General features: G+C 37.7%; 1 protein-coding gene across 16 annotated transcripts in view; it reads left to right on the top strand.

Moving 5' to 3' along the window:
* Window positions 1–27,825, top strand: part of MLIP (muscular LMNA interacting protein) — a 256,856-nt gene that overhangs the window by 15,590 nt on the left and 213,441 nt on the right. The window contains exon 1 of one of the 16 annotated variants that reach the window (XM_057493923.1): window positions 20,749–22,326. The exons of the other annotated variants lie outside the window; for them this stretch is intronic. Within the exon in view, the coding sequence (XP_057349906.1) occupies window positions 22,312–22,326 (15 nt within the window). The 5' untranslated portion in view covers window positions 20,749–22,311. Of the gene's footprint in view, window positions 1–20,748; window positions 22,327–27,825 lie in introns of those variants that run through there. 16 annotated transcript variants of the gene reach the window in all.

Below are 27,825 nucleotides of genomic sequence, written 5' to 3'. Positions count from 1 at the left end.
ACAAGAACTTAGTTGGAGATACCTTCAAGCTAAAATTTTATAACTTTAAAGAATGAAAAAATAGTATTGGAATAGTTTCAGAGGAATTTATCTTATTTTTGTGCCCAATCATTTACATTTTCTCTATAGTACTATTGACATTTTATTTGTAAGTGTCAGAGTTCTTTACATGGTCAGCAGATATTTTATTCTTATTTAACCAGGTGATTATATAACTTAGTATTCAAACATGGACACTTTTTATAGTGAAAGGGCACCCTACTAAAATTTATTCAGGACAACTGGCATTAAACAAGATTGGCCTTGACAAGTCATAGCACATGGGCACCCACTATTTTATTTACCCATGAATGGAGACCAGGGAATAATCAATGATTCCAGGGGTCATGGATGGCTTCTGGACTCTCTAAAAGGTAAAAGAATTCTATTGCGGATGTCATTTGCTTCTGTTCACAGCAAAAGGGATGGAAGATATTAAAAGACAACTTGAATCTACTTACATTCTTTTTATGAGCTTAAACTTAATTTCCCTTTTGTATATCATGTTATATATTATGATAGAGAGAGGGATACTCTTGCACGTCATTTCTTCAGAGCTGCAGAGTTAGCAGTGCAGCCAATGCCCTTGACCACGAAGAGAGAGGGAAAACTCAGCCGTTTTCCTAAATGTTGGTTAATTTCACTTGAGGAATGAGGAAGAGAAAGAAAAGGGCATAGGCAATAGCTGCAATTCTGTCACTTCCCCAGAGGACAGAATCTTTTATTACTTTGTTCAAAGGTATGGGAATATTTTGTTCAAAGGTATAAATGGTATTCTTCCCTCCCCCGCCCCCCCGTGACTTCAGGAATCCTGTCACCAGGTTACTAGGGAATATTAAATGTTGCTCTTATCCTTGGCCCATCAAGGTTGTTATTCTCTGAGTGAAGCAGTGTGGTACTGTGGAAACAACAAGGAAATCTGAGCTATCAGTTTAAATATGGCTCGGACAAGTCCCTTAATCTCCCTGGATCTTGATTTCCCCATTGATAAAAAGAAAATAATAAATGATAATATGAGGTCCCTCCCAGTTTCAATTTATATAATTCTATAACCTAGGAGGGTGGAACTTAGATTTGTGAAAGTTCTGATGGGCGATATCAGGCCTAGATTTCATGCTTAATTTATGAAAGAGGCAAATCCAAATCACTTCTGGAGTTTCCAAACTCTTGAACAAGGGCATTTAGTCATTGAAGTTGTACCTTTCAGAGTATAGGTGTGTATGTAGTAAGGGAGCCATTATCATGGAGGCCCCGAAATTGAGGTTTATAAAAAAAGACAATACAGAATAAGTACTAAGCAAATATTTTAAATTTAAAAAGGAACAACTTGTTAATTTAAAGAATGCCAGTTTCTCTATTTGAGTTGGCTTAGCCCGGCATACCTAGGGACAAAGGAATTATACAGTGGTGAAGAACACGGGTGTTACAGTCACGCTGTGCACAATTCCTGGTTCTCATCATTCACCGGCTATGGAGCCTTGGCAAGTTTAACTTCTCTAAATATCAGAATCTTTGTCTATGAAATGAAAATAATAGTACCCATATCAAAAGGTTATTTTGGGAAATAACCCATATGAAAATCTTGACAATTTATTTCTCTGTAATTCCAGCCAGTCACCAAAGTTTCAATGGGAAAATTGATAGTCTAATTCACTTGTATTTGTAGGGATATCTAAACAGCTGTCACAAATGAATTCCCATATTTGACTTAACATAATAAAAATTTATTTTTATCTCATCTAGTAGCTCTGGGAGGTTCCAGGCCAGCCCTGGAAGGAGGGGTGAAAGAAGTATATTCTCAAATATGTTATATTCAGTGACTACAGGGTAGAAATCAATACTTTGTTAGTGGGATGTTTGAAATGGGGGAGAAACACACAGACATTCTTGGGAACTTGTGGACAATGCCAGGACTTAAAAACTTCTTTTTTACAAAAATTTTTTTATTAAGGTATGACTGATATACACTCTTATGAAGGTTTCACATGAAAAAACAATGTGGTTACTACATTTACCCATATTATCAAGTCCCCACCCATACCCCAATGCAGTCACTGTCCATCAGTGCAGCAAGATGCCACAGAGTCACTATGTGCCTTCTCTGTAAAAACTGTTCTTTTAAGAGAGTAGAAAAAGTAGTTACCAGGGGCTGGTGAGCAGGTGAAATAGAGACAGGTTGGTGAAAGGGTATAAACTTTCAGTATGAGATGAGTAAGTTCTGAGGATCTAATGTATAACATAGTGACTGTAGTTGATAACCCTGTATTATACTGAAATTTGCAAAGAGAGTAGAACTGAAATGTTCTCACCAAAACAAAAGGCAAATACGTGAGATGATGGGTGTGTTAACTTGATGGGGGAAATCCTTCCATAGTGTATACGTATATCAAATTATAGATTTGATATGTAGACTTTAAATATCTTACAATATTATTTGTCAATCATACATCAATAAAGCTAAAAAGATATTCCTTTACTACTACCTTTGAGAGTCACAGGGCCATAGTAAGTGCTTGTAGTATTATGGATCTTGTTGGTTGATACATGGGACTATGAGTAATCAAAGGGTTTGGACAGCCAAAGGGGTCACTATTGGGTTGCATTTTTCCCCCCACTTCATATTCTGCTTTTGTTCTTATTTGATAATTCAGTGTGTGCTCTCCAAAGAACTGCATATATTTATTAATATATGATAACATTTTTAAGATTCAGTGTTTCTATGATCCTAAGAGTCAGGGGCATGTCATATAGCTGTAGTTCTACCAGCATCAATTCCACGCGTTTGGTGTGTCTGGAATCTTGCCAATCTTCCATAGCTTTCCTGGATTAACTATGTAACCCCAAACAAGTAAGCAGGGCCATATAGGGGATTCTTCTCAGAGGACACTTGTAAGCCACTAAAACTGAGTAGATGATTTTATGTGTGTGTGTGTATGTGTGTGTGTGTGTGTGTGTGTGTTTATGTGTGTATGTGTGTGTGAGAGAGAGAGAGAAATGGATTTAAAACAGAGTGAAAGAGGTCTGGATAAGTGTCACCAAAGAGTAATATTGTTCTCCATCATGATTTTGGATAAAAGCCATGCTATGAAGTGGAGACGTCTGTTGAAAGGGGAGGAGGAGTCTGATGGTCTTCGGACGTTTCAGAAATGGAATCACAGTTCTCACGCCTTCTAGTTGTGGAGTTGTTTTTGGCAACTTGTCTTCAGTGGACCTCAGTTCACAATCCTTAAACCTTTTTATCAATATATGATAACATTTTTAAGATTTAGTGTGAGATTAAATAATGATGCCACTTAGATCAACACATACGGTGCTCACAGAGTGCTTGCTCACACTTCGCCCCGCTCTTCCGTTCCCTCCGAGTACTATCAAGAGTCAGCTCGCATCTTTTATTCATGAGGTGGGAACACCCATAAAATGAGCCGGAGTAAAAGAACCCACTAGACTATTGAATATACTCTCTGATAACTCCTGAGTAGACAGTTTTTTCTCTTATGTGACTCCAGTCTAACTTTAGGTTATGTGCTTCATAATGAGGTTTTCTCTTAGGCGTGGTCTGAAGAGTAGAAGCTCCTTGAAAAGAGGAGGGGGGCATGCCGATCTCAGAAGTGCCTCATTCAGACGTCGTGTTCCCTGGAAGACTGTATGCAAACATTATTTGTGAAATACTGCTTCTAGAGTAGGTTTTACCTAGTCTGGAGTAAGTAAAGTAACCCTTACCTTACAAGTAAATGAGGAAAACAAGAACAATGTAAGCTCCATGAAATAACTTTTTGCTAAATATATTTAATGGACTGTCCTATTTTGGGGGAAATTAAACCTTCATTTTTATGGTTTTTAATTTTTCTTTATATTTATGAAATGGTGATGAATGCTTAAAAACAATTACCGATCCATGAAATCCAAAATTTTGGAAAACCACTCTTTCTGACATTTTGGTCTCTGCTTTCAGATGTGCTTATAAAGGTCTACTGGATTTAAAAAATTTTTTTGTCATTACCAAACGGTAACTTTTTAGCATGTATCATATCCCATTTTCTTTAGCTTCTTTTAGAATCCTAATTTTCTCATCCAGCAAACATAAATGTCTTTGCCTATATACAAACACTAAAATTAAAATTTTTTCTATTTTACCATTCTTTCGCTTATATGCTAACACTAAAATTAACTTTTTTCCATTTTATCATTCTATTAAATGTGTAAATAGGCACATTTACTTTTCACACCAGGAAGTTAGATTCAAAGCTAACAAAGGTTTTGAGCACATATCATGAAGTATACATATATGTATATATCTGACCATATGTATAGTGACCATATATAGTGAGTTATATGTTGTTAGTATATGTTCCATGTTATAGTGAGCTATATGCTTGAGATTTTTATAAGCTTTGTCTCATTATTACCTTATCACAACCTTGCTTTATTTTCCCAAGGAAATGACACTTCTCTTTTTCTTATGGATCTGGATGTGGTGTGGGTGGTAACTGAGAAGTTGTAATATATTAGGTGTTCAGAATATTCTTTTGGAGGGATTTCTATTAATGAAACCCTTGGTTAAAGTTAAAATGGGTGTTCTATCAGAACTCAACTCAGAGAGAATCTTAACACCATATAGTCCTGTCATTTATGTTAATAGATGTAGAGTTACTATTTGAAAATTTATATCTGGTTGGATTGGAAGATGCATACTAATCATAAAAAACTATAAAACTAGTTTAAATAATTTTTTAAGATTGATATGCTTTTGATCTTTGAATGATGAAAGTTTCACTAAAAAAGGATGTGAGGGAAATTGTGTGAGATCTTTGGAAATTGGTGTTTCTAGTAATTTTAGATCATGTTATGTAAAAAGTTTAAGTGGTTTAAGGTTGACTTTTATCTTAGTTTCTGAGTAATTTGTTAGAGAAAGTGGTACTGTGTGATGACATTTTATGAACTTTAAATCATTCTCCTCTGAACATCATGCTGGGAGCTGCCATTTAAAAACAAACACACAAATAAAATAACTCAAGAGAATAAATATGTTGGATCTAAAATAGGTGAATGCTATTAAAGAGTGTTAATGGCTAAGACTTATCTTAAAGCCAGGGCTTACCTAGCTTTCAAAATGCAAAGTGCTTTGGCATGGTGCAAGGGTCAGGAATTGTGTCTCTCAGGCTTAAAGAAAGAAAGAAATGAATATTCATAATGAAAACACAAATTAGAAAATTTTCTTGGGCATGGTGTTGAACCGTGTGTCTTTGGTTTCAAATGAGTGAATGGATGCTTGCCCCATGTATGAAAATGCATGATGTTGGTTTACTTAGTGACCCGAATAAGCAAGATATGATAATTAAGAGCAGTGTATTTTAATTCTGCTGTTAAATCTTCCAGTCTCTTTTGATTTTTTAAATAGTCACCATGCTGTGTATCACCTCCTCTGGACTTACTAATCTTTTAACTAGAAGTTTGTATCTTTTGACTGTCTTCACTCATTTCCCCCAACCCTACCCTATAAAATGAATTATAAAATGAAGTTGAAAAGAGTAGAGGTAATGTAAGATAGATAGTATGTGTTCTTGGTTTTAGTGAGTTACATGCTAAACTGGTCAGCCATTCTAAAATGTTAACCATCATTAGACCAAAACCAAATAACTACAGAGCCCCTCACTTTAAGATAGAACATTTCAATATGAGAAAGTACCTGCTCAGGAGACAGTAACTATGACACTGCAAGCACAATACACTTGACCTTAAGGAGGATTTGACAGCACAGGAACTTGCTAACAAGTTACATTTTTGTGTTGAGCATAGTATGTTTTAAAAGATCAACTGGGGCATGTTAAAAATGTTAAATGTTTATTTGAACAGACATCAATTTGAACTGGGTGGTGCTAAACCAGAAGTGGTTAGTAGTGCTCCAAAGACGGGAACCAGGGGACAGACTTAGATAGAGAAGAGGCAGAAGCAAAGCAAGGGAATCACTTGATTGGCTGTAGCTTAAGCGGTTGCCTTATTTGGGTAAGTCCAGTTGGCTGTTTGTGATTGGTTGTCCTTAGGTTTTGATTTCTTAACCCGGAGGCATTGTAGGCTCAGGTGTGGGTTTGCTTACATGGGTTCCTAAGGCACTGAAGCCACCCCAGTTTGATGGCTTCCTTGTGAATTACTTTAATTATAATTTTTATAATTATGTTTTTTTGTCATTTTTGAGCATTCACTGTGTATCAGGCTACTTACTTTCATTCGCTAGTAATTCATTCACCTATTTAAAAATACCTTTGAGCATTTGCTATGTATCAGGCATCGTGTAGGTGCTGAGGATATAAGGTGTGGACGTGACCTTATATATATATATAGAGAGAGCACAGCCTCCGTGGGACCGGCATTACCGTTGAGGGTGGTAAGAGAGCTGGCAGCAATCGGTTAAGCAAATGAATAAACAAAGTAATTTCAACTAACAATATATGAAAAGGGCAAATAAAGAGAGATGAAGGAATAGAGATTGAGGGAGATGAAAGAGTAGATGGTAGCTGCTCAGGAATTTTTAGGAAAGCTTCTCAGAAGCTGACTTGAAGGACATTCTCACAGAAATAGAGGTGCAAAGGGTTTTCAGCATCTTATTTTTATATATTTCTCATTTTGCAAATGAGGGAACGAATTGTGTAAGGTCGAGTTGTCCAAAGTAGCGCAGTGAGGATCTTGGCACATTCCTTTCTTGAAGACAGTTGACTCAAGCCTATGTTTTTAGCTGTTATGTATTACTGCTTAGTGGAGATGAGCCACTGGTTAGAGCCCTGATGGCTCTGAACAACAAAGTCACCCAACGAACTAACCAACAAACCTCAGTTCTGGTGACTAGAAGTCTGCTGTGGGGTCCCACAGTGGGCAGCCATAGCTCCTCACCCAAAGTCCAGGCCTAAATTGTCCACACTCGGCCTCCAGAAGGAAGGAGAAGCCAGTTTTAGAAATATTCACTTCTGGGGGGAGAGGGCAAATATATTCACTTCTTTCTATTTCATATGTCTAAGTCCTGTCACTTAAGAACAGTTGCAAATCAATGATAAAAATGAGTAAAACTGAAGAAAGAATCACACCAAAGAAATAAAGGGCATGAACCAGATGAAGAAATAGAAAATGCCAATGAGGATGTTTAATTAATTCTCATTAATTCTCGAAGAAGTACAAATGAGAACAAGGCATCATTTTAACCTTTTTTTATTAGCAAAGATGAAAGAGACCAATAATATCCAGAGTTGGTCAAGTATCTGTCAGTTTGGCTGTAAACACCTTAGAGTCTAGTTAGCCTACTTTTAACACAATCTTATAGATTCCTTGTTCATACATTGTGAGGGGCAGTGAGTTCAGTATCACCTCGTGTTCCCAAAATATCTGACCAGCCAGAAACTATGAATGTGACCTTTTGGGGGGTGATGAAGTTAAGAGGTGTCCTAAGAGAAAAGGGGAGAAAGCAGTTACTGGAAAAAGCTGTTTGAAGATGGAGGCAGGGACTGGGTTTATGCTGACACCTGGAGCCACCAGAAGCCAGAAGAGGCAGTTTCTTTACCCAAGAGCCTTCAGAGGATCCTGGCTTGCCAACAGCTTGATTTTGGACTTCCTGGCCTCCACTGTGAGAGAATATATTCCTGTTGTTTTAAGCCACAAGTTTGTGGTAATTTATCACAGCAGCCCTAGGGAACTAATACATAAGTTATATAAACCTATCATGTAACAATATATGTTTTTAAATATAAAGTTTATTTCCATTTATATTGAAAGACATTAAAAACAACAAGAAATGAATTTGGCCTTCCTTACTAAATGGGTTACAAGAGCTGAGGGGGAAAAGGGCCAAGGAGAAAAATTAATTAATTACCCTGTGATATCACCTTTGAAACAATGTATTTTTTTTTTTGCTTATTTTTTAAAATTGAAATATCGTTGATATACAATCATATATTGGTTTCAGAGGTACAACACTTATGTATCAATGTTTTATAATGGCAGAAACAGGAAACACTTGTGACAAAAAACACAAATGGCAAACACACTTGTCAACTGCTGGTTAACTCAATTGTAAGTCATTAAAGAAATAAGAGATTTAGTTACACTGACAAGTCGTCAGTGATATATTGTTAAGTAAGGAAAAGATGTCAAAAACCCCCAGATCTTGTGAATATTCCAGTTTTATTAAATACATAAAGTAATACATAATACATAAATACATATTTATTAAATACATAAAGTAATACTGATGTGAAGTGATTCTCCATTTCTCTGATAGGACACCAAAATATTTTTTTAAGGCTAATTTGAATATGTTAATTTTAGGACCATAGATAAAATAATCAAAGTCTACTACTCATGAATGATTATTTTAGCTAAACATGAATATTTGACATCACTTACTTAAGATAATATTAACCTAGACAGATTGTCTTTTTTCCTACTCCTGTATTTTTCATAATTTTATTCAAATTCTTGGCATGTTAGGTATTACTTGAGATCATTTCAGGCTAATACTTCTCCCCCCAAAAGACCATACTGTACTCAATAATCTTAGTTTTACTGGCTGACAGGCACCACAAAGCTGTGGAACCTTCTCACATTGTTTCTAAGGGGTGATATGGAGAAATGTGAAAGAGCACAGTTACAGACATTGGAGAACAATAATTTCACTTCTGTAAAATAAATAAAATAACTTCCACAGAGTACAGCCTAGTCAATACATTGTATATATCCTGCATTTGTATATACATAGAAAAATATTTGGGAGGATATAAACTAAGCTCTGAGTTAGCAGTGGTTACCCTGGGGAGTGGGATTAGTAGTGATTGGGGTGTGTGTGTGTACATGGCTTTCACCATTCAGTTTTATACTTCTCTATTGTAGGACTGTGTTACATGGACAAGTATTACTTTTTTAGTACAAATTAAAAATATTTAAAAAAATCTTTGAATCTACCAATCCTTCAAGATCCAAGCTACATTTTACCTGTGTCCTTATTCTTTTTTTTTTTTTTTTTTTTAAATTAATTTTTTTATTAAGGTATCATTGATATACAATCTTATGAAGGTTTCCTAACACATTTTTTTTTTAATGATTTAAATAATTATTTTTTATTGAAGGGTAGTTGATGCACAGTATTACATTACATTAGTTTCAAGTGTACAACACAGTAGTAGAACATTTATATACATAATTCTAGGTTCCAGCTATCACCCTACCAAGCTGTTACAATATCTTGACTATATTCCTTATGCTATACATTACATCCCGGTTACTTATTTATTTTACCATTGGAAGTCTGTCCTTTTTTTTTTTTTTTTTGTGAGGGCATCTCTCATATTTATTGATCAAATGGTTGTTAACGACAATAAAATTCTGTATAGGGGAGTCAATGCTCAATGCACAATCATTAATCCACCCCAAGCCTAATTTTCGTCAGTCTCCAATCTTCTGAGGCATAACAAACAAGTTCTTACATGGAGAACAAATTCTTACATAATGAATAAGTTACATAGTGAACAGTACAAGGGCAGTCATCACAGAAACTTTCGGTTTTGCTCATGCATTATGAACTCTAAACAGTCAGTTCAAATATGAATACTCATTTGGTTTTTATACTTGATTTATATGTGGATACCACATTTCTCTCTTTATTATTATTATTTTTAATAAAATGCTGAAGTGGTAGGTAGATACAAGATAAAGGTAGAAAACATAGTTTAGTGTTGTAAGAGAGCAAATGTAGATGATCAGGTGTGTGCCTGTAGACTATGTGTTAATCCAAGCTAGACCAGGGCAATAAAACATCCACGTATGCAGAAGATTTCTCTCAGAACGGGGGGGTGAGGTTCTAAGCCTCACCTCTGTTGATCCCCAATTTCTCACCTGATGGCCCCCCTGCGACTGTGCCTGTCTTAGGTTGTTCCTCCCTTGAGGAATCTTACCCGTCTCTGGCTAACCAGTCATCTTCCGGGGCCATACAGGGAAATGTGAAGTTGGTAAGTGAGAGAGAAGCCTTATTGTTTGAAAAAGTTAGCTTTTTACTTCTTTGCATATTTATGCCCTGTGGCTTCTATGCCCAGCATTTGTCTTGAGGTGTCTTTACCACTTGGAGGAGTTATGATACTCGGTAAATTTGATATGAGGCACGAATTCTATTTAAGGGTTGTAATTAGGAAAGAAGAAGAAAAGCTATAGAAGTAGCAGGCGGAAGAAAACATGGGAAGATTGATTATTTCTTTGACATATCTTCTTGTAGAGTAACTTCAGCATATATAGGTTTTAAGCTACTAATTAAATTGCGCACACACATTAACATAATAGGAGTATAGTTACATAACCAAAGCATATCTGTAATTACCAGCCATCTCCAGTGAAACCAAGAAAACCATTAAGGCACCTTAGGAATTTGTGAAAACTTATCTATGATATGGTGGATATTGTCCAACTGAACTTGAACAGTCTGAGAGAAATCAGACAAATTAAAACAACCCATTCCTGGGGACTGTTCACATGCCATATGTTCTTTAAACAGTAAATAGTCTGTAGTTGTAAGAGTTTGGAGCGCTATAATTTGCACTTCTCCAAATTCTTGGTTGAGTTCCAACAGTATAGATCCAGTCAAATTTGTTGTTTTACTGTATGCACAGGCCAGCTTAGATATCTCCTTCCTCATTCCCATGGCAAGTCCAGGAACTGGTGGGATGAGTGCATCGACAGCTGTAGCAGTGCGTGGATCTTTGTTGGGGTTTTTTGATGATCATCTTCTGGCATGAGTCTTCCAGAGAGTGCTGATGTTGGAAGTTCTTTTTCATATCGTATCTTAGTTCATTTTCGGGGTAGCCCAATTAGGCTTTGATCCTCTGTATAAACACAAACAGACCCTTTGCCTACAATTTTATATGCCCTTTATACCCTTGTGTAGAACTCGTTGGAGGTTACCACACAGGAACTGCCCTTTTTTTTTTTTTTTTTTTGCTTTGTTTTTGGTATCACTAATCTACACTTACATGACGAATATTATGTTTACTAGGCTCTCCCCTATACCAGGTCTCCCCTATAAACCCCTTTACAGTCACTGTCCATCAGCATAGCAAAATGTTGTAGAATCACTACTTGCCTTCTCTGTGTTGTACAGCCCTCCCTTTTCTCCTACCCCCCCATGTATGTTAATCTTAATACCCCCCTACTTATCCCCCCTTTATCCCTCCCTACCCACCCATCCTCCCCAGTCCCTTTCCCTTTGATACCTACCTGTTAGTCCATTCTTGAGTTCTGTGATTCTGCTGCTGTTTTGTTCCTTCAGTTTTTCCTTTGTTCTTATATTCCACAGATAAGTGAAATCATTTGGTATTTCTCTTTCTCCGCTTGGCTTGTTTCACTGAGCATAATACCCTCCAGCTCCATCCATGTTGCTGCAAATGATTGGAATTGCCCTTTTCTTATGGCTGAGTAGTATTCCATTGTGTATATGTACCACATGTTCTTTATCCATTCATCTATTGATGGACATTTAGGTTGCTTCCAATTCTTGGCTATTGTAAATAGTGCTGCTATAAACATAGGGGTGCATCTGTCTTTCTCAAACTTGATTGCTGCGTTCTTAGGGTAAATTCCTAGGAGTGGAATTCCTGGGTCAAATGGTAAGTCTGTTTTGAGCATTTTGATATACCTCCATACTGCTTTCCACAATGGTTGAACTAGTTTACATTCCAACCAGCAGTGTAGGAGGGTTCCCCTTTCTCCACAGCCTCGACAACATTTGTTGTTGTTTGTCTTTTGGATGGCAGCCATCCTTACTGGTGTGAGGTGATACCTCATTGTAGTTTTAATTTGCATTTCTCTGATAATTAGCGATGTGGAGCATCTTTTCATGTGTCTGTTGGCCATCTGTATTTCTTTTTTGGTGAACTGTCTGTTCAGTTCCTCTGCCCATTTTTTAATTGGGTTATTTGTTTTTTGTTTGTTGAGGCGTGAGAGCTCCTTGTATATTCTGGACGTCAAGCCTTTATCGGATGTGTCATTTTCAAATATATTCTCCCATACTGTAGGGATCCTTCTTGTTCTATTGATGGTGTCTTTTGCTGTACAGAAGCTTTTCAGCTTAATATAGTCCCACTTACTCATTTTTGCTGTTGTTTTCCTTGCCCGGGGAGATATGTTCAAGAAGAGGTCACTCATGTTTATGTCTAAGAGGTTTTCGCCTATATTTTCTTCCAAGAGTTTAATGGTTTCATGGCTTACATTCAGGTCTTTGATCCATTTTGAGTTTACTTTTGTATATGGGGTTAGACAATGGTCCAGTTTCATTCTCCTACATGTAGCTGTCCAGTTTTGCCAGCACCACCTGTTGAAGAGACTGTCATTTCGCCATTGTATGTCCATGGCTCCTTTATCAAATATTAATTGACCATATATGTCTGGGTTAATGTCTGGATTCTCTAGTCTGTTCCATTGGTCTGTGGCTCTGCTCTTGTGCCAGTACCAAATTGTCTTGATTACTATGGCTTTATAGTAGAGCTTGAAGTTGGGGAGTGAGATCCCCCCTACTTTATTCTTCTTTCTCAGGATTGCTTTGGCTATTCGGGGTCTTTGGTGTTTCCATATGAATTTTTGAATTATTTGTTCCAGTTCATTGAAGAATGTTGCTGGTAGTTTCATAGGGATTGCATCAAAACTGTATATTGCTTTGGGCAGGATGGCCATTTTAACGATATTAATTCTTCCTAGCCACGAGCATGGGATGAGTTTCCATCTGTTAGTGTCCCCTTTAATTTCTCTTAAGAGTGACTTGTAGTTTTCAGAGTATAAGTCTTTCACTTCTTTGGTTAGGTTTATTCCTAGGTATTTTATTTTTTTTGATGCAATTGTGAATGGAGTTGTTTTCCTGATTTCTCTTTCTGTTGGTTCATTGTTAGTATATAGGAAAGCCACAGATTTCTGTGTGTTGATTTTGTATCCTGCAACTTTGCTGTATTCCGATATCAGTTCTAGTAGTTTTGGGGTGGAGTCTTTAGGGTTCTTTATGTACAGTATCATGTCATCTGCAAATAGTGACAGTTTAACTTCTTCTTTACCAATCTGGATTCCTTGTATTTCTTTATTTTGTCTGATTGCCATGGCTAGGACCTCCAGTACTATGTTAAATAACAGTGGAGAGAGTGGGCATCCCTGTCTAGTTCCCGATCTCAGAGGAAATGCTTTCAGCTTCTCGCTGTTCAATATAATGTTGGCTGTGGGTTTATCATAGATGGCCTTTATTATGTTGAGGTACTTGCCCTCTATTCCCATTTTGCTGAGAGTTTTTAACATGAATGGATGTTGAACTTTGTCAAATGCTTTTTCAGCATCTATGGAGATGATCATGTGGTTTTTGTCTTTCTTTTTGTTGATGTGGTGGATGATGTTGATGGACTTTCGAATGTTGTACCATCCTTGCATCCCTGGAATGAATCCCACTTGGTCATGGTGTATGATCCTTTTGATGTATTTTTGAATTCGGTTTGCTAATATTTTGTTGAGTATTTTTGCATCTACGTTCATCAGGGATATTGGTCTGTAGTTTTCTTTTTTGGTGGGGTCTTTGCCTGGTTTTGGTATTACGGTGATATTAGCTTCATAGAATGAGTTTGGGAGTATCCCCTCCTCCTCTATTTTTTGGAAAACTTTAAGGAGAATGGGTATTATGTCTTCCCTGTATGTCTGATAAAATTCCGAGGTAAATCCATCTGGCCCGGGGGTTTTGTTCTTTGGTAGTTTTTTGATTACCGCTTCAATTTCGTTGCTGGTAATTGGTCTGTTTAGATTTTCTGTTTCTTCCTGGGTCAATCTTGGAAGGTTATATTTTTCTAGGAAGTTGTCCATTTCTCCTAGGTTTCCCAGCTTGTTAGCATATAGGTTTTCATAGTATTCTCCAATAATTCTTTGCATTTCCGTTGGGTCCGTCGTGATTTTTCCTTTCTCGTTTCTGATACTGTTGATTTGTGTTGACTCTCTTTTCTTCTTAATAAGTCTGGCTAGAGGCTTATCTATTTTGTTTATTTTCTCGAAGAACCAGGTCTTGGTTTCATTGATTTTTGCTATTGTTTTATTCTTCTCAATTTTATTTATTTCTTCTCTGATCTTTATTATGTCCCTCCTTCTGCTGACCTTAGGCCTCATCTGTTCTTCTTTTTCCAATTTCGATAATTGTGACATTAGACCATTCATTTGGGATTGCTCTTCCTTTTTTAAATATGCTTGGTTTGCTATATACTTTCCTCTTAAGACTGCTTTTGCTGTGTCCCACAGAAGTTGGGGCTTAGTGTTGTTGTTGTCATTTGTTTCCATATATTGCTGGATCTCCATTTTGATTTGGTCATTGATCCATTGATTATTTAGGAGCGTGTTGTTAAGCCTCCATGTGTTTGTGAGCCTCTTTGCTTTCTTTGTACAGTTTATTTCTCGTTTTATGCCTTTGTGGTCTGAAAAGTTGGTTGGTAGGATTTCAATCTTTTGGAATTTTCTGAGGCTCTTTTTGAGGCCTAGTATGTGGTCTATTCTGGAGAATGTTCCATGTGCACTTGAGAAGAATGTATATCCCACTGCTTTTGGATGTAGAGTTCTATAGATGTCTATTAGGTCCATCTGCTCTACTGTGTTGTTCAGTGCTTCCATGTCCTTACTTATTTTCTGCCCAGTGGATCTATCCTTTGGGGTGAGTGGTGTGTTGAAGTCTCCTCGAATGAATGCATTGCAGTCTATATCCCCCTTTAGTTCTGTTAGTATTTGTTTCACATATGCTGGTGCTCCTGTGTTGGGTGCATATATATTTAGAATGGTTATATCCTCTTGTTTGACTGAGCCCTTTATCATTATGTAGTGTCCTTCTTTATCTCTTGTTACTTTCTTTGTTTTGAAGTCTATTTTGTCTGATATTAGTACTGCAACCCCTGCTTTCTTCTCACTGTTGTTTGCTTGAAATATGTTTTTCCATCCCTTGACTTTTAGTCTGTACATGTCTTTGGGTTTGAGGTGAGTTTCTTGTAAGCAGCATATAGATGGGTCTTGCTTTTTTATCCATTCTGTTACTCTGTGTCTTTTGATTGGTGCATTCAACCCATTAGCATTTAGGGTGACTATTGAAAGATATGTACTTATTGCCATTGCAGGCTTTAAATTCGTGGTTACCAAAGGTTCAAGGTTAGCCTCTTTAGTATCTTACTGCCTAACTTAGCTCGCTTATTGAGCTGTTATATACACTGTCTGGAGATTCTTTTCTTCTCTCCCTTCTTGTTCCTCCTCCTCGATTCTTCATATGTTGGGTGTTTTGTGCTGTGCTCTTTCTAGGAGTGCTCCCATCTAGAGCAGTCCCTGTAAGATGTTCTGTAGAGGTGGTTTGTGGAAAGCAAATTCCCTCAGCTTTTGTTTGTCTGGGAATTGTTTAATCCCACCGTCATATTTGAATGATAGTCGTGCTGGATACAGTATCCTTGGTTCAAGGCCCTTCTGTTTCATTGTATTAAATATATCATGCCATTCTCTTCTGGCCTGTAGGGTTTCTGTTGAGAAATCTGACGTTAGCCTGATGGGTTTCCCTTTATAGGTGACCTTTTTCTCTCTAGCTGCCTTTAACACTCTTTCCTTGTCCTTGATCTTTGCCATTTTAATTATTATGTGTCTTGGTGTTGCCCTTCTTGGATCCTTTCTGTTGGGGGTTCTGTGTATTTCCGTGGTCTGTTCGATTACTTCCTCCCCCAGTGTGGGGAAGTTTTCAGCAATTATTTCTTCTAAGATACTTTCCATCTCTTTTCCTCTCTCTTCTTCTTCTGGGACCCCTATAATACGGATATTGTTCCTTTTGGATTGGTCACACAGTTCTCTTAATATTGTTTCATTCCTGGAGATCCTTTTGTCTCTCTCTATGTCAGCTTCTATGCGTTCCTGTTCTCTGATTTCAATTCCATCAATGGCCTCTTGCATTCTATCCATTCTGCTTATAAACCCTTCCAGAGTTTGTTTCATTTCTGCGATCTCCTCTCTGGCATCTGTGATCTCCTTCCGGACTTCATCCCATTTCTCTTGCGTATTTCTCTGCATCTCTGTCAGCATGTTTATGATTCTTATTTTGAATTCTTTTTCAGGGAGACTGGTTAGGTCTGTCTCCTTCTCTGGTGTTGTCTCTGTGATCTTTGTCTGCCTGTAGCTTTGCCTTTTCATGGTGATAGGAATAGTCTGCAGAGCTGGGACGAGTGATGGCTGGAAGAACTTCCTTTCTTGTTGGTTTGTGGCCCTCCTCTCCTGGGAGAACAGCGGCCTCTAGTGGCTTGTGCTGCGCAGCTGCGCGCAGACAGGGCTTCTGCTTCCTGCCCGGCTGCTATGGAGTTAATCTCCGCTGTTGCTGTGGGCGTGGCCTGGCTTGGGCAGCTACTCCAAAATGGTGGAGTCGCGTTGGAGCAGGAGCTGCTGGGAGGCTATTTATCTCCGTAAGGGGCCTCCCTGCTCCCTGCAGCCCAGGGGTTAGGGTGCCCAGAGATCCCGGATTCCCTACCTCTGGATTAAGTGTCCCGCCCTGCCCCTTTAAGGCTTCCAAAAAGCACCCGCCAAAACAAAACAACGCCGACCAGAAAAAAAAGAAAAAAAAAATTTTTTTTTTAATTAAAAAAAAAAAAAATTTTTTTAATTAAAAAAAAAAAAAAAAAGGTGGTCGTTCGTTTTTCTTTATTCTGCGGTGCCAGCCTCAGGCCTCTGCTCACCGGTCTTTCTGCCCCGTTTCCCTAGTATTGGGGTCCCTATACCTTTAAGACTTCCAAAAAGCGCTCGCCAAAACAAAACAGCAAAAAAGCAAAAAAAAAATGGTCGCGCGCTTTTCTTATGTCCTCTGGCGCCCAGCCTCCAGTGCCCGCTCACTGTTCTTGCTGCCCTGTTTTCCCAGTATCGAGCGCCCTGCACTCTGGCCCGGATGGCTGGGGCTGGGTGTTCGGCAGCCCTGGGCTCCGTCTCCCTCCCGCTCTGCCCGCTCCTCTCCCGCCGGGAGCTGGGGGGAGGGGCGCTCGGCTCCCGCGGGGCCGGGGCTTGTATCTTACCCCCTTCGCGAGGCGCTGGGTTCTCTCAGGTGCGGATGTGGTCTGGATATTGTCCTGTGTCCTCTGGTCTTTATTCTAGGAAGGGTTGTCTTTGTTATATTTTCATAGATATATGTTGTTTTGGGAGGAGATTTCCGCTGCTCTACTCATGCTGCCATCTTCTGCCCCTCTCTCACCTGTGTCCTTATTCTTATCCAGAAATTATTACCCTCCCCTCACATTTCCCAGTGGATTTTTCTCCCTCTTTTCTGCTCTATTGCTTTCTAATGTGTGTATTTATTCTTTACTAAATAATGTTAGTTGTTCCTGAGAACCCTGTTGCTATGTGAAAAAGCTATTGAATGAATATATCTGGTAATTATTATTTTTAATTTCATTTTGAATTAGCATACAGTACAATTTTTTTTTGTTCAGTTCAATAAATTTTAACACATTCATAGATTTATATAAACTACTATCAGAATGTAGAATAGTTCAATCACCTTAAAGAGCTTCTTTGTGTGGACTATTAACAAGAGAAAGGACAAGTCCAGATGAGGTCTGGGCTTCAGACTCTGTCAATTTGCTTCTTCAAACCAAGAGTTTATTACAGTTTTAGCCTATTCCAGGAATGTAACCATTTAATAGTCAATCAGGAATTTCTGGTCAGCGCCAATGAGGTAATCTGTCACATGACTCTTCTCCTTCTTCCCCTTTCCCCCTCAAAAATAAGATGAGGTCATCTGCATCAGACTTCCTGCTCTTACCCCTCAAGGGAGGGTGACCTTGCCTGAAACAATCCCTTCTCTTCTTTTGCTAATAACTTCTTGCCCTACCCTTCTTCCTAATAAAAACCTTCCATTTTGTACAATTTCTCAGAACTTCTCTCAACTTGCTAGATGGGGTGCTGTCTGATACATGAATTGCTTAATAAAGCCAGTTAGATCTCAGATTTACTTGACTGAATTTTGTTTTTCACAAATGCCCAGTATGAAATTTAAACACAATATGAAATTTGAAAATTGCCCTTCTGTATTTACATCTTTCTACTCCTCTTAACCCCTGGCAACCACTGATCCATTCTTCAAAACTACAGTTATGACTTTCTGAGATTGCCATATCAATAGAATCATATAATACGTAAACTTTTGAGATTGGCTTCTTTCACTCAAAATAATGCCTTTGAGGTCTGCTTCAGTAGAACAATACTTTGGTCCTTTATTGTTGAGTAAGAGTCCATTATGCAGGTGTTTCAGGGTGTTTGACCATTCACCTCCTGAGCATTTGGGTTATTTCCAGTTTTGGACTATTAGAAATAAAGCTATTGTAAACAATAGTGTACCATTTTAGTGTGAACGTAAGCCCTCAGTTCTCTATATTAAATAACTCTGTGGTCATGTAAGTATATGTTTACATTTATAAGAAGTTGCCAAAGTGTTTCCTCATAGTGGAAGGACCATTTGCATTCCCACCAGCAGTGTGAGAGAGTTCCAGTTGCTCTGTGTCCTTACTTGCACATGGTATTTTCAGTATTTTTTTTGATAGTCATTCTAATAAGTTGTGGACTGGTATCTTATCCTGGTTTTAACTTGCATCCCTAACAGCTAATGATGTTGGCCATCTTCTCATGTGCAGATATGAATCTGTGTATCATCAGTGAGGGGTCTATTCAAGTATTTTTGCCATTGCTGAAGCATCTGGTCATTGATTAGTTTATACTAGTGAATTTCAACAGGCCCACTGTTGGCATTTTGGATGGTATAATAATTCTTGGTTTTATGGGCTATCCTGTTCACCGGAGCTCATTTATATTCCTTGGATTTCAGGTGCAAAATGTCTAAAGCATTTGCCACTGTGATGACCAAAAAATGCTCACATACATACCCAAAACACTAGGAGAATGGTACCACTTCTTGAAAACTACTGAATTAGAAATTAAGATTTTTTTCCCCTGTTTTTGGAATCAGGTCAATTTTCTTCAGTCCACATAGGGATTGTGGAGAAATAGTGGGTTCCTTAAAAATATTAGCGTTCTTTTAGGGTAGAAAGTGAATGAATGTTGATCAAACAACTAACAGTGTCCACTGGAATTCAACCCACCTTCTTTCTCAATAGTTTGTGTGTCTACAGTTTTTAGTCCTAGGCTTTCCTTGAGTGAAGAACTGTCAACAGCCTCCCTAGATATAAAATGCATTGTCTGGACCAAGTACCTTCCATTGCCTAAGGCTTTCCTGATGATTTTCTGGTTAGGTGAGATAATGAGAAGGAGGATCAGCCCCTATCTGCCTCCTCCTCCTCCTTCTCCTTTTTTTCTTGATTTCAATAAATATAGTTATAGATATGTGTCTGAATTTTTAGCTTGTTTCCCTAGCAACTAATTTAAGGATCCCAAGTGAATTATTTTTTTAAGTCATTACGATAACAGTAGCCAGAAAATTGGACAATATAATAACTGAGATTATCATCAGCAAGTCACAATTTAGTTGGGTACAAAATGTGTAATTACATAAGAACATTTACAAAATATCTACAAACTAGTACTCTGTGGTATAAGCAAAACATGTTGAAACAAAAAACAGAGGAGTCATTGACAGTTCTTAGAGCGCAAAGACAGCCGATCTGGTCCCAGGACTCCTGACCAGGGACCGCTTACCAAACCTCTCCCTCCCTCAGTTTCCTCATTTATAAGTTAGGAATAAAATTCCTTCTCTATAAACCTGACATGGTATTTTCTAAGATATCATAGTAATATATATGTACTTTGTAAGTAATATATATGTAATGTATGAATATAGGTCATGTACGTGTATTTTTGTGCATGTGTGTGTGTAATAAGGTATATATGTATATAGATATTTGAATGCATATATATATGTATAATGTAATATATTTGCCTATATATAAATAGGTAATGTATATCACAAAGCCTTGAAATCTGGAAAGGAAGGAAGCTCTCCATTACCATCATAATCATAATAATTATATTAGGGTCCTATAGAGAAACAGAACCAATAGGATTATCTATCTATCTATCTATCTATCTATCTATCTATCTATCTGTCTGTCTGTCTGTCTATCTATCTGTCTATCTATATCTATATCTCTATCTATCTATCTATCTATCTATCTATCTATCTATCTATCTATCTATCTATCTATCTATCTATCTATCTATCTATCTATCTATCTATCTATCTATCTATCTAATCTATCTATCTATCTATCTATCTATCTACCTACCTATCCATCCATCCATCCATCCATCCATCCATCCATCCATCCAGATTTAGATATATAAAAGGAGATTTATATTGGCTCACATGATTATGGAGGCTGAGATATGCCACAACATGCTGTTTACAAGCTGGAGAATGAGGAACGCCCGTTGTATAATTCAGCCCATGTCTGAAGGCCCAAGAACTAGGAGCCTCAGTGTCTAAGGGCAGAAGAAGGTGGATGTCCTAGCCCCAGCAGGCAGAGAGAGAATTCACCCTTCCTCTACCTTTTAGTCCTGTTTGGGCCCTCACAGGATTTAGTGATGACCACCGCACTGCTCAGGGCAGATCTTCCTTCAGGCTCCTTCAAATGCTAACTTCTTCCGGAAACACTCACAGACACACTAAGAGATAATGTTTTATCAGCTACCTGGGCGTTGGTAAGACCAGTTAAGCTGATACATAATTAACCATTACAATCATCCTTGATCCCATCCTCCGTTAGGAAAGAATTTTTAGCTGGCTTGGGGGGTAGTGAAGCAGCCGTGACTAGGAGAGGAGACATAAAACATAACGGAGAACAAGGTTTCATCTGGAAAGACTGAAAGCCAGCTATATGTGTTCTCTGTGAATTGTAGGCAAAGTCTCAAGACCTTAAGAGATTTCCCAGCAGTGTTCTCTGAGATGTCTGCCAGGATAGCACCTTGCCTCACCCCTTTTCCTACACACCCCAAAACCTTTATTAGACCCAGTGCTGCTTCCTTTGAGGTAGCCTCAAGTCAGAGCACTTGGGGGGGAGCAAGTACCCCCAAATATCCCCTATAGTCTAATGCTGTCTCCTATAAGTTGGACATTTGTACAAAATGTTTTAATTTTACCTTAAAGAAGGAATGTGAATTTTACATTTTACTCCATGATATGTGTATATTTGTTTTAAAGTAAAAATGATGTTTTAAATTAATAAGAAGAGTTTTTACCTAGTTTTCTTGTGGTTAAACTGTAATGAATTGAGTAGATCAATTTTGAAAAACTGAGCTGAATTGAAAGAGCTTAGCACAGCATGCCAGGGTCAACATCTACATAATATCTCTCCTTGGTGTTTGGGTTTATTTCAGATAGGTTTTTTTCTTGTCTACCCTCAACTGTCTCAAAGGAAACCTGCTGCCCCCACAGTCCTATGACTTTAATGTTTCATGCTAAGTTATATTCTCCACCAATCTCTATGTAAAACTTACTGCGTCAGGGGACCCAGCCAGCTCAGAGCTAGGACAGAGAAAACGGTATTTGGCACAAAGATGGGCTGGGATCCCTCTTAGAATTAGAGACTAGGATGCCAGTTAGTGATAAGTTATGATGTAGAAAGAAGTGAAGGACTTACATGGGGAGCCAACCTTGAGTACGCAGTGGAAATCCACTTTTAACTAATTTAAGGGAAAGTTAAGTGACCGAATGCTGAAGATGGCATTACAGGAAACTTAGTTTGGCAGCAGTGTGTAAAATAGACGAGAATGAAGAGAAGTTAGAAGCAGGGAGCAAGGTAGAGCCTTACTTAGCCCAAAATTGTGAAGTGAAGGTGGACTGGAATGGGGTATTGGCTGTAGAATCAAGGAGATTCAGATCTTTGAGAAGCTGTGTGTTTTGCCACTTTATTTTGAAGAAATTACCAAAGAGATGATGACTTTAGTGTTTCTTTCTTCCTTTACAAGTAGAGTAAAAGCCATATTTCTGGAACTTTTAGATAGGAACACTTACATTATCATTCTATTGCTAGTACAAATTCAGTGATTCATAGAAACGCACTAAATAGTCTGGTCGCTTTAAGTGTTTAGTCCTTAAATTTAACAAATATGCCAATTACCTTGGTCTGTGGTTCCTGGTTCAGGAATTAAAAGCCACAATCAATTTAAAAAGCTGCTGCAGTCCTTTAGGAGTGAATGAAAACAGAATGCCAAGCAGCCATCCTCCACTGCGTCACCTTCAGTCGTTGTCTGTAGACAAGCTGTGTGCTACTGCTGCAATGAGGAATTATGCTCTTTTCCCTGGTAAGTCGATCACTTTGGTCCAAATGGGATACTGTGTATTCCAGGGTCTCTTAATATTGTTTAAAATATATACCTCATTTTTTTTCTGATAAAAAAGTGAAATGTTTAGGAAATATGTCAACCACTTGGGTCCTTGTTCACTTTTGCTCAAACACACAGTTGCTTTTGCCAATTGTTCAGTGCTTGAAAGTAGTCTTTTCCATTAGTGGCAGGCTTTTCTTCCAAATAACATCTTTTCAAAATAAGGCATTAAGTTTCATTTAAAAATTGTTAATTATACTTCATTTTGATGCCTTTAAGGGCTACTGAGCCAATTAAATTAATGCCATATGTATTAGAGAGAGATTGCCAGAGCCAATCAACAGAGAGGATTCAAGGAACGTAGTATTCCTATTTGAAAAGGACCTTTTAAAGTTCCTCTTTAGCCTTGCTTAGGTGCAGCAGTGTTCTTTCAAACTTAAACAGGTTGCTCTTGCAAAAAATAGAAAGTAGCATAAAATTTCATAGTGAGACTGTGTAACAGGAAATAGTTTATGGGATTATACACAGTGTTTGACATGTAGGGAATTCAAGATTTTATTGTAAAATGTTCTATTATTTGAAATAGAGTTATTTGAGAGTTGGCTTCAGATTGTTGAATTATATTTCCCTCATTGGTAATTCATGAGGCATGATGGTATACTGAGTATGACCAAATTTTAAAGCTTTAAATGTCTCAAGGAATATGCTAGTGGCAACAACATAGATTTGATTTCTGTGTGAATCATCATGACCTATTTTATCATGCAGGTAGAGTTGCCATGGCTTTTGGGAGAATAAAGGTGTATTTGGCAGAGACCTCTAATTTTGCATTTCTTTAAGGTCATCTGTTTTTGGTGGCAAGCTCTCTCTAGGCAAGATTATTAAGTGGGAAAGCTGATATTTTTATCCTCCTCTTTCTTTGACCATCCTAGTCATTGGTGGCTATATTTCCCTTACTTCTAGTGTCTTCAGAAACTCCTATCATCTTTTTCCCAAGAGTGCATCAAAGTATGCTTTCCACAAACACTGGATAACCAAATTTATATTACCTTTAAATGCTGACCAATAAAAAGCTATTCTTAAGGCATAGGCATTGCTTTTTTTCTTCTTCTTCTTTTGCACTGTTATTTTTAATAAAAAGACTCTTAGCTTTTCCACCCTATAATTTAATACATTTTCACTGTGGAACACACAGAAAATACAGTCAAACAAAAAGAGAAAAATTCCCATGATCCCATCTGTCTGAGACTACCTTGGCTAATTTTATATGTTCTTCGTATAAGAAGTTGGAATCATCTTATGTGAAAGTTTTAAACTGTGCCTTTTCTCTTAATTTGTGTTATTAGTTTCTATATATTTAAATATGTTGATAAACTATATTTAATATTTCAATAGTTTTGTACTACAGGACTGTACCCTTAGTTATTTAGACAATCCACTATTATTTGACATTAAGATTGTGCCCATTATTTCACTATTGAAATTAATATTCTTTTGTCTATTTCTTCAAATACAATCATGATTATCTGGGGAAAAACCTTGGATATGATGCCTCACTGACAATGGGCCAGGAATAGAGAAATGTCTTGCTCCTTGAAATCATATCTAGTTAGTCATTTTCTCTGCTTCCTGCTGAGGATAGCCTTATTTTTCCACTCTCGAACATTAACTAAAACTGAGCTAATTTGGCACTCACTGAGGGAGAAAAATAATAGCAGATACTTGAAAGTTTGGAAGTGCCTGCTGTTAAGCTGAAAACAAAAAGTAAATTATCTGACCCATGCTCAACTCAGATAACTATGATGTCTGGAAATTCTGTAATAAAACTGAGTTGACATAATATGGACTTAGTCATCATGTGAAATTTACTCATGGTTGAAATAGATATGATTCTAGAGTGGTTTCTTTGACATAATTTCTGGTCAGTGTCAAAGTTACATGGTAGGCAGATCAAAAGCTTTACTTGAGATAGGTGCTAGGGAACAAGAGAGATGGTCGGTGAATAGAGAGGGGATAGGGGTTACAGAGGCAAGGTTTGTGGGCTTTGACACGTCCTTGGCCACTGGGGGAAGCCTGAGTTGAGGATGGGTGATATGAGCATGGATGTAGGAGGATAGTTCTGTTTGCTGAGGAGGAGTGCATTGTGTGGAGATGGCACAGATTTTATCTTAAACGGTCAGCCTGAGCTTCTGCCAAATTAACCATGTGAAGATATCCCATCAGGGAGTTGGAAATGCAAAATTAGAGCTAGAACAATAAGTGCATACAAACAGTAGTTGAAGCCAATAGATGGAATTAGTACTCCTACCAAATAAGAAATTCTACACTTGAAGGTTTACATGAAGAATATGATGGCAGAGTTAGTAGGGAGGACGTAAGAGTGTGCATTGTCAGGAGGAGCCCGAGTAGGAAGGAGTTTTGGAGATGGATGAAGATTGAAACCTGCTGACCGTTGACTAGGTGTCACTGTTGGCCTTCACCTAGGGCGCTCCTAGTGAATGTGGGTAGAGAAGTGAGGGACTAATGGAAAAATAATACCAACAACAAGAAGAAAATGTAACATGTTAAGAGTTTACTGTGTGGCAGTTATTATGCTGAGCATGTTAATTGCATTAGATGATAGAATCCTCTCAGCAATAGCTGTGAATACAGATTTTCATTGTCCCCCTTTTTATAGAGGGAAGCCAAAGTCTACAGAGGTGACATATTTTTCCCAAGATCACACCATGTGCCATATATAGGACACAAACTCAAGAATGTGCTCTTAACTTCTCTACCGACCATTTTAATGACTATACAGCTTCCAAGGGATTGTGTAGTACGTAGCTGGTGGAGAAGATTGGACTTCTTCTGAAGAAGCTTAGCTCATTATTGAAGAAAAGCATGAGATCTCTGTAGGAAGAATGGGACATAGAAAAGACTGGATTGAAGACACTAAAATCATCAAGGATGATGGCAATGGCCCTGCAGTCAGAACGTGACAGACCTGTATCATCTGTCACGGGCTGGGAAGAGGTGGTGCCTGTGAATGTGGATTTTGAGTGAACAGAGGTTATCAGCAGATGGCAGAGAGCAATGATTGGAAGTCAGGAATGGAGGAGTGTCTTGATGTGTTTCCAGTTTCTAGGAGGTGTGCTCATGAAGGAGGGTGATGGCAAAAAGTGAGAGCCACTCTCTTCCATCCCTCTGTTAGCAAGATGTTGGGGGAAAGGGGTCCTTGAGGGAAGGGGCAGGTTCCGGTTGCTCAGGAGGGAGTAAGAGGAATGATCAAGTCACAAGCTGACTTGTGTTTCCCCTCAAGAGACAAGTGTTTCCACAGGACACAGGTGAAGATGCCAGGCTGAGCCTCTGGTGGCACTGGTATGCGTCAAGTATTTGTGTTTGGAAGCTGAGACTAGACTGGTGATACAGTAAGTTCCCCCTTGGGTGCGGTTTCACTTTCTGTGGTTTGAGTTACTCACGGTTAGCTGTGGGCCAGATGCAGGTGATTTGTCAGAAAAGGTCAATAGTTGACACAAATGCTGGACTTTGCTGATGGTATTTGTTTTACAATTAATATTGCTCTACGCTTCATCTCCCACAAAGATAAATAGTGGGTGAAGAGAGCAAATTGGGAAACACCCTATTTACTGTGGGGAGAAGCTAAGGCATCCTTAGGATACAGGCTTAGCAAGTGGAGAAGCCTTCTTGCCTGAGACAGAGGCTGTAGTGCTCAGCTAAATACCACCACCCACTCCCAACCCTGATTATTTTAAATTATTATGCAAAAGTGTATAAATGTATCTCTTATGTCAGTTATATCTTGCATACAATTAGTAACCTGATGTAAATTAGTCGTAGTTTCAATAAAGTAATCATTAAACAGTTCTGAAGTATTACCTTCTGAGGTGATGTCCAAAGGTAATTAGTTTATTCCCTTTCTTCCAGTTATTTCAAATATACATTATGTGAAATTTTATTACACTAAAGTTCATTTCATGTATTCTGACTGAAATGTTGATGATAGCTCAAAAATTGTCCCAGAATTAAACAAATGAATTTGACTATTGGTTTGTGAAAGATTTGACTAAATTGTATAGTAGTTTTAGAAATGGGAGCTCTCGTTTCAGAGAAGGATAGCTTTTATTCATTAATTTACTCATTTTCTTTCTGAACAAACATCTGGATCCCAGTGTCTAATTTAAATTCACTTTCTCCTGGGTAAAGAATTAAGCCTTCCACATTCTTAAGTACATACATATATTTTTACTTTACAAAAGTAGTATATATTCTCTGCAGTAAAGGTTTAAAGCACAAATAAGAAAAAGGAAGAAAATTAAAATACTTATAAATGTTTTTTTTACCTCATCATCTGGCTATAACTATTGTTAATATCTTGTAGTATAATCTTGTTTTATACAGATGCATACAGAGATTAATTCTGTATATAGTATTTAGTAACCTTTTTTTTTCCCACTTAACAATGTATTTGAACATCATTTTCCTCATTAAGTATTCTTCTATAATGTGAATTTGTCTTTGTATTCCATGCTTTGGATATTATAATTACTTTGACAATGTGCTGCTTGACATTTAGATTGTTTATAACTTTGCTTGTTTTGATTTTTGCTGATGTAAACTATGCTGGATTGAATGTCTTTATAGTTGAATTCAAAGTTTTAGATGTGAAAACACAACATGATGGAAGCTGTGTTTTGACCCAAATGGTCACATGGACAATAGAGTGCATTTTTATATTCTGATGTGTTGTATGGGAGTCATTGTATTAATCCCCTAAACTCCTTGAGATTTTGAGAAATCTGAGAGCATATTGAAGACAGTAAGATCTTCTCTTGGTATCCATCACCTAGCACTATTTTTATCCACTTGTTCTTCACGTGAACTTTTAATGGATCCATGACCGCTGTGTTTATGAACATGAACTTTTGAGTTTCTGTAGTCATGCTGTTGATTACATCTGCAAGTTTTTGTTCTGCCATGTTTCCAACTCAGGCTTTTGAAATTCAACCCTTCAGTAAAGTCAGCTCAAAGGCCACTTTTTCAGGAAAGCCTCCCCAGGTACTTCAGAGTTATTTATCTTCATCTCCTTTGTGCTCCCTGCCCCACACCTCTTCCCCCACACTCATACCGAGCTCCTTGTCAGACCTAGCCTGGTGCAGCATTAATATGCAGTGTTAACATTTGAAGAGCTAGTCCTCCAGTTCCTATGGTTTAGTCATCTTTCTTCTGTTTGTGATACATTGTATAGTTCTTTCTGGGTGCTTGGGGTCAATGCACATTCTTTGTATTCAGTTATTGAATAATTTAAATCTAAATAAGCCACTTCAAATATTAAGTGTTTTCTTTTTCACTATAACACAAAAGGAGGGAATGGGTAGTAATAACAGGAATGGAAAAAATTCTGATTTTCTGATTATTTTAATGTTGTCTAAGAAAAGTACAAAACATAAAACATACGAAACACCCCATACTCAATTT

Source organism: Manis pentadactyla, chromosome 16 (genome assembly GCF_030020395.1).
Source record: "Manis pentadactyla isolate mManPen7 chromosome 16, mManPen7.hap1, whole genome shotgun sequence".
NCBI classification, from domain to species: Eukaryota; Metazoa; Chordata; class Mammalia; order Pholidota; family Manidae; genus Manis; species Manis pentadactyla.
The sequence above is the reverse complement of the archived record's forward strand: the minus strand, read 5'-3'. Positions and strand labels throughout refer to the sequence as shown.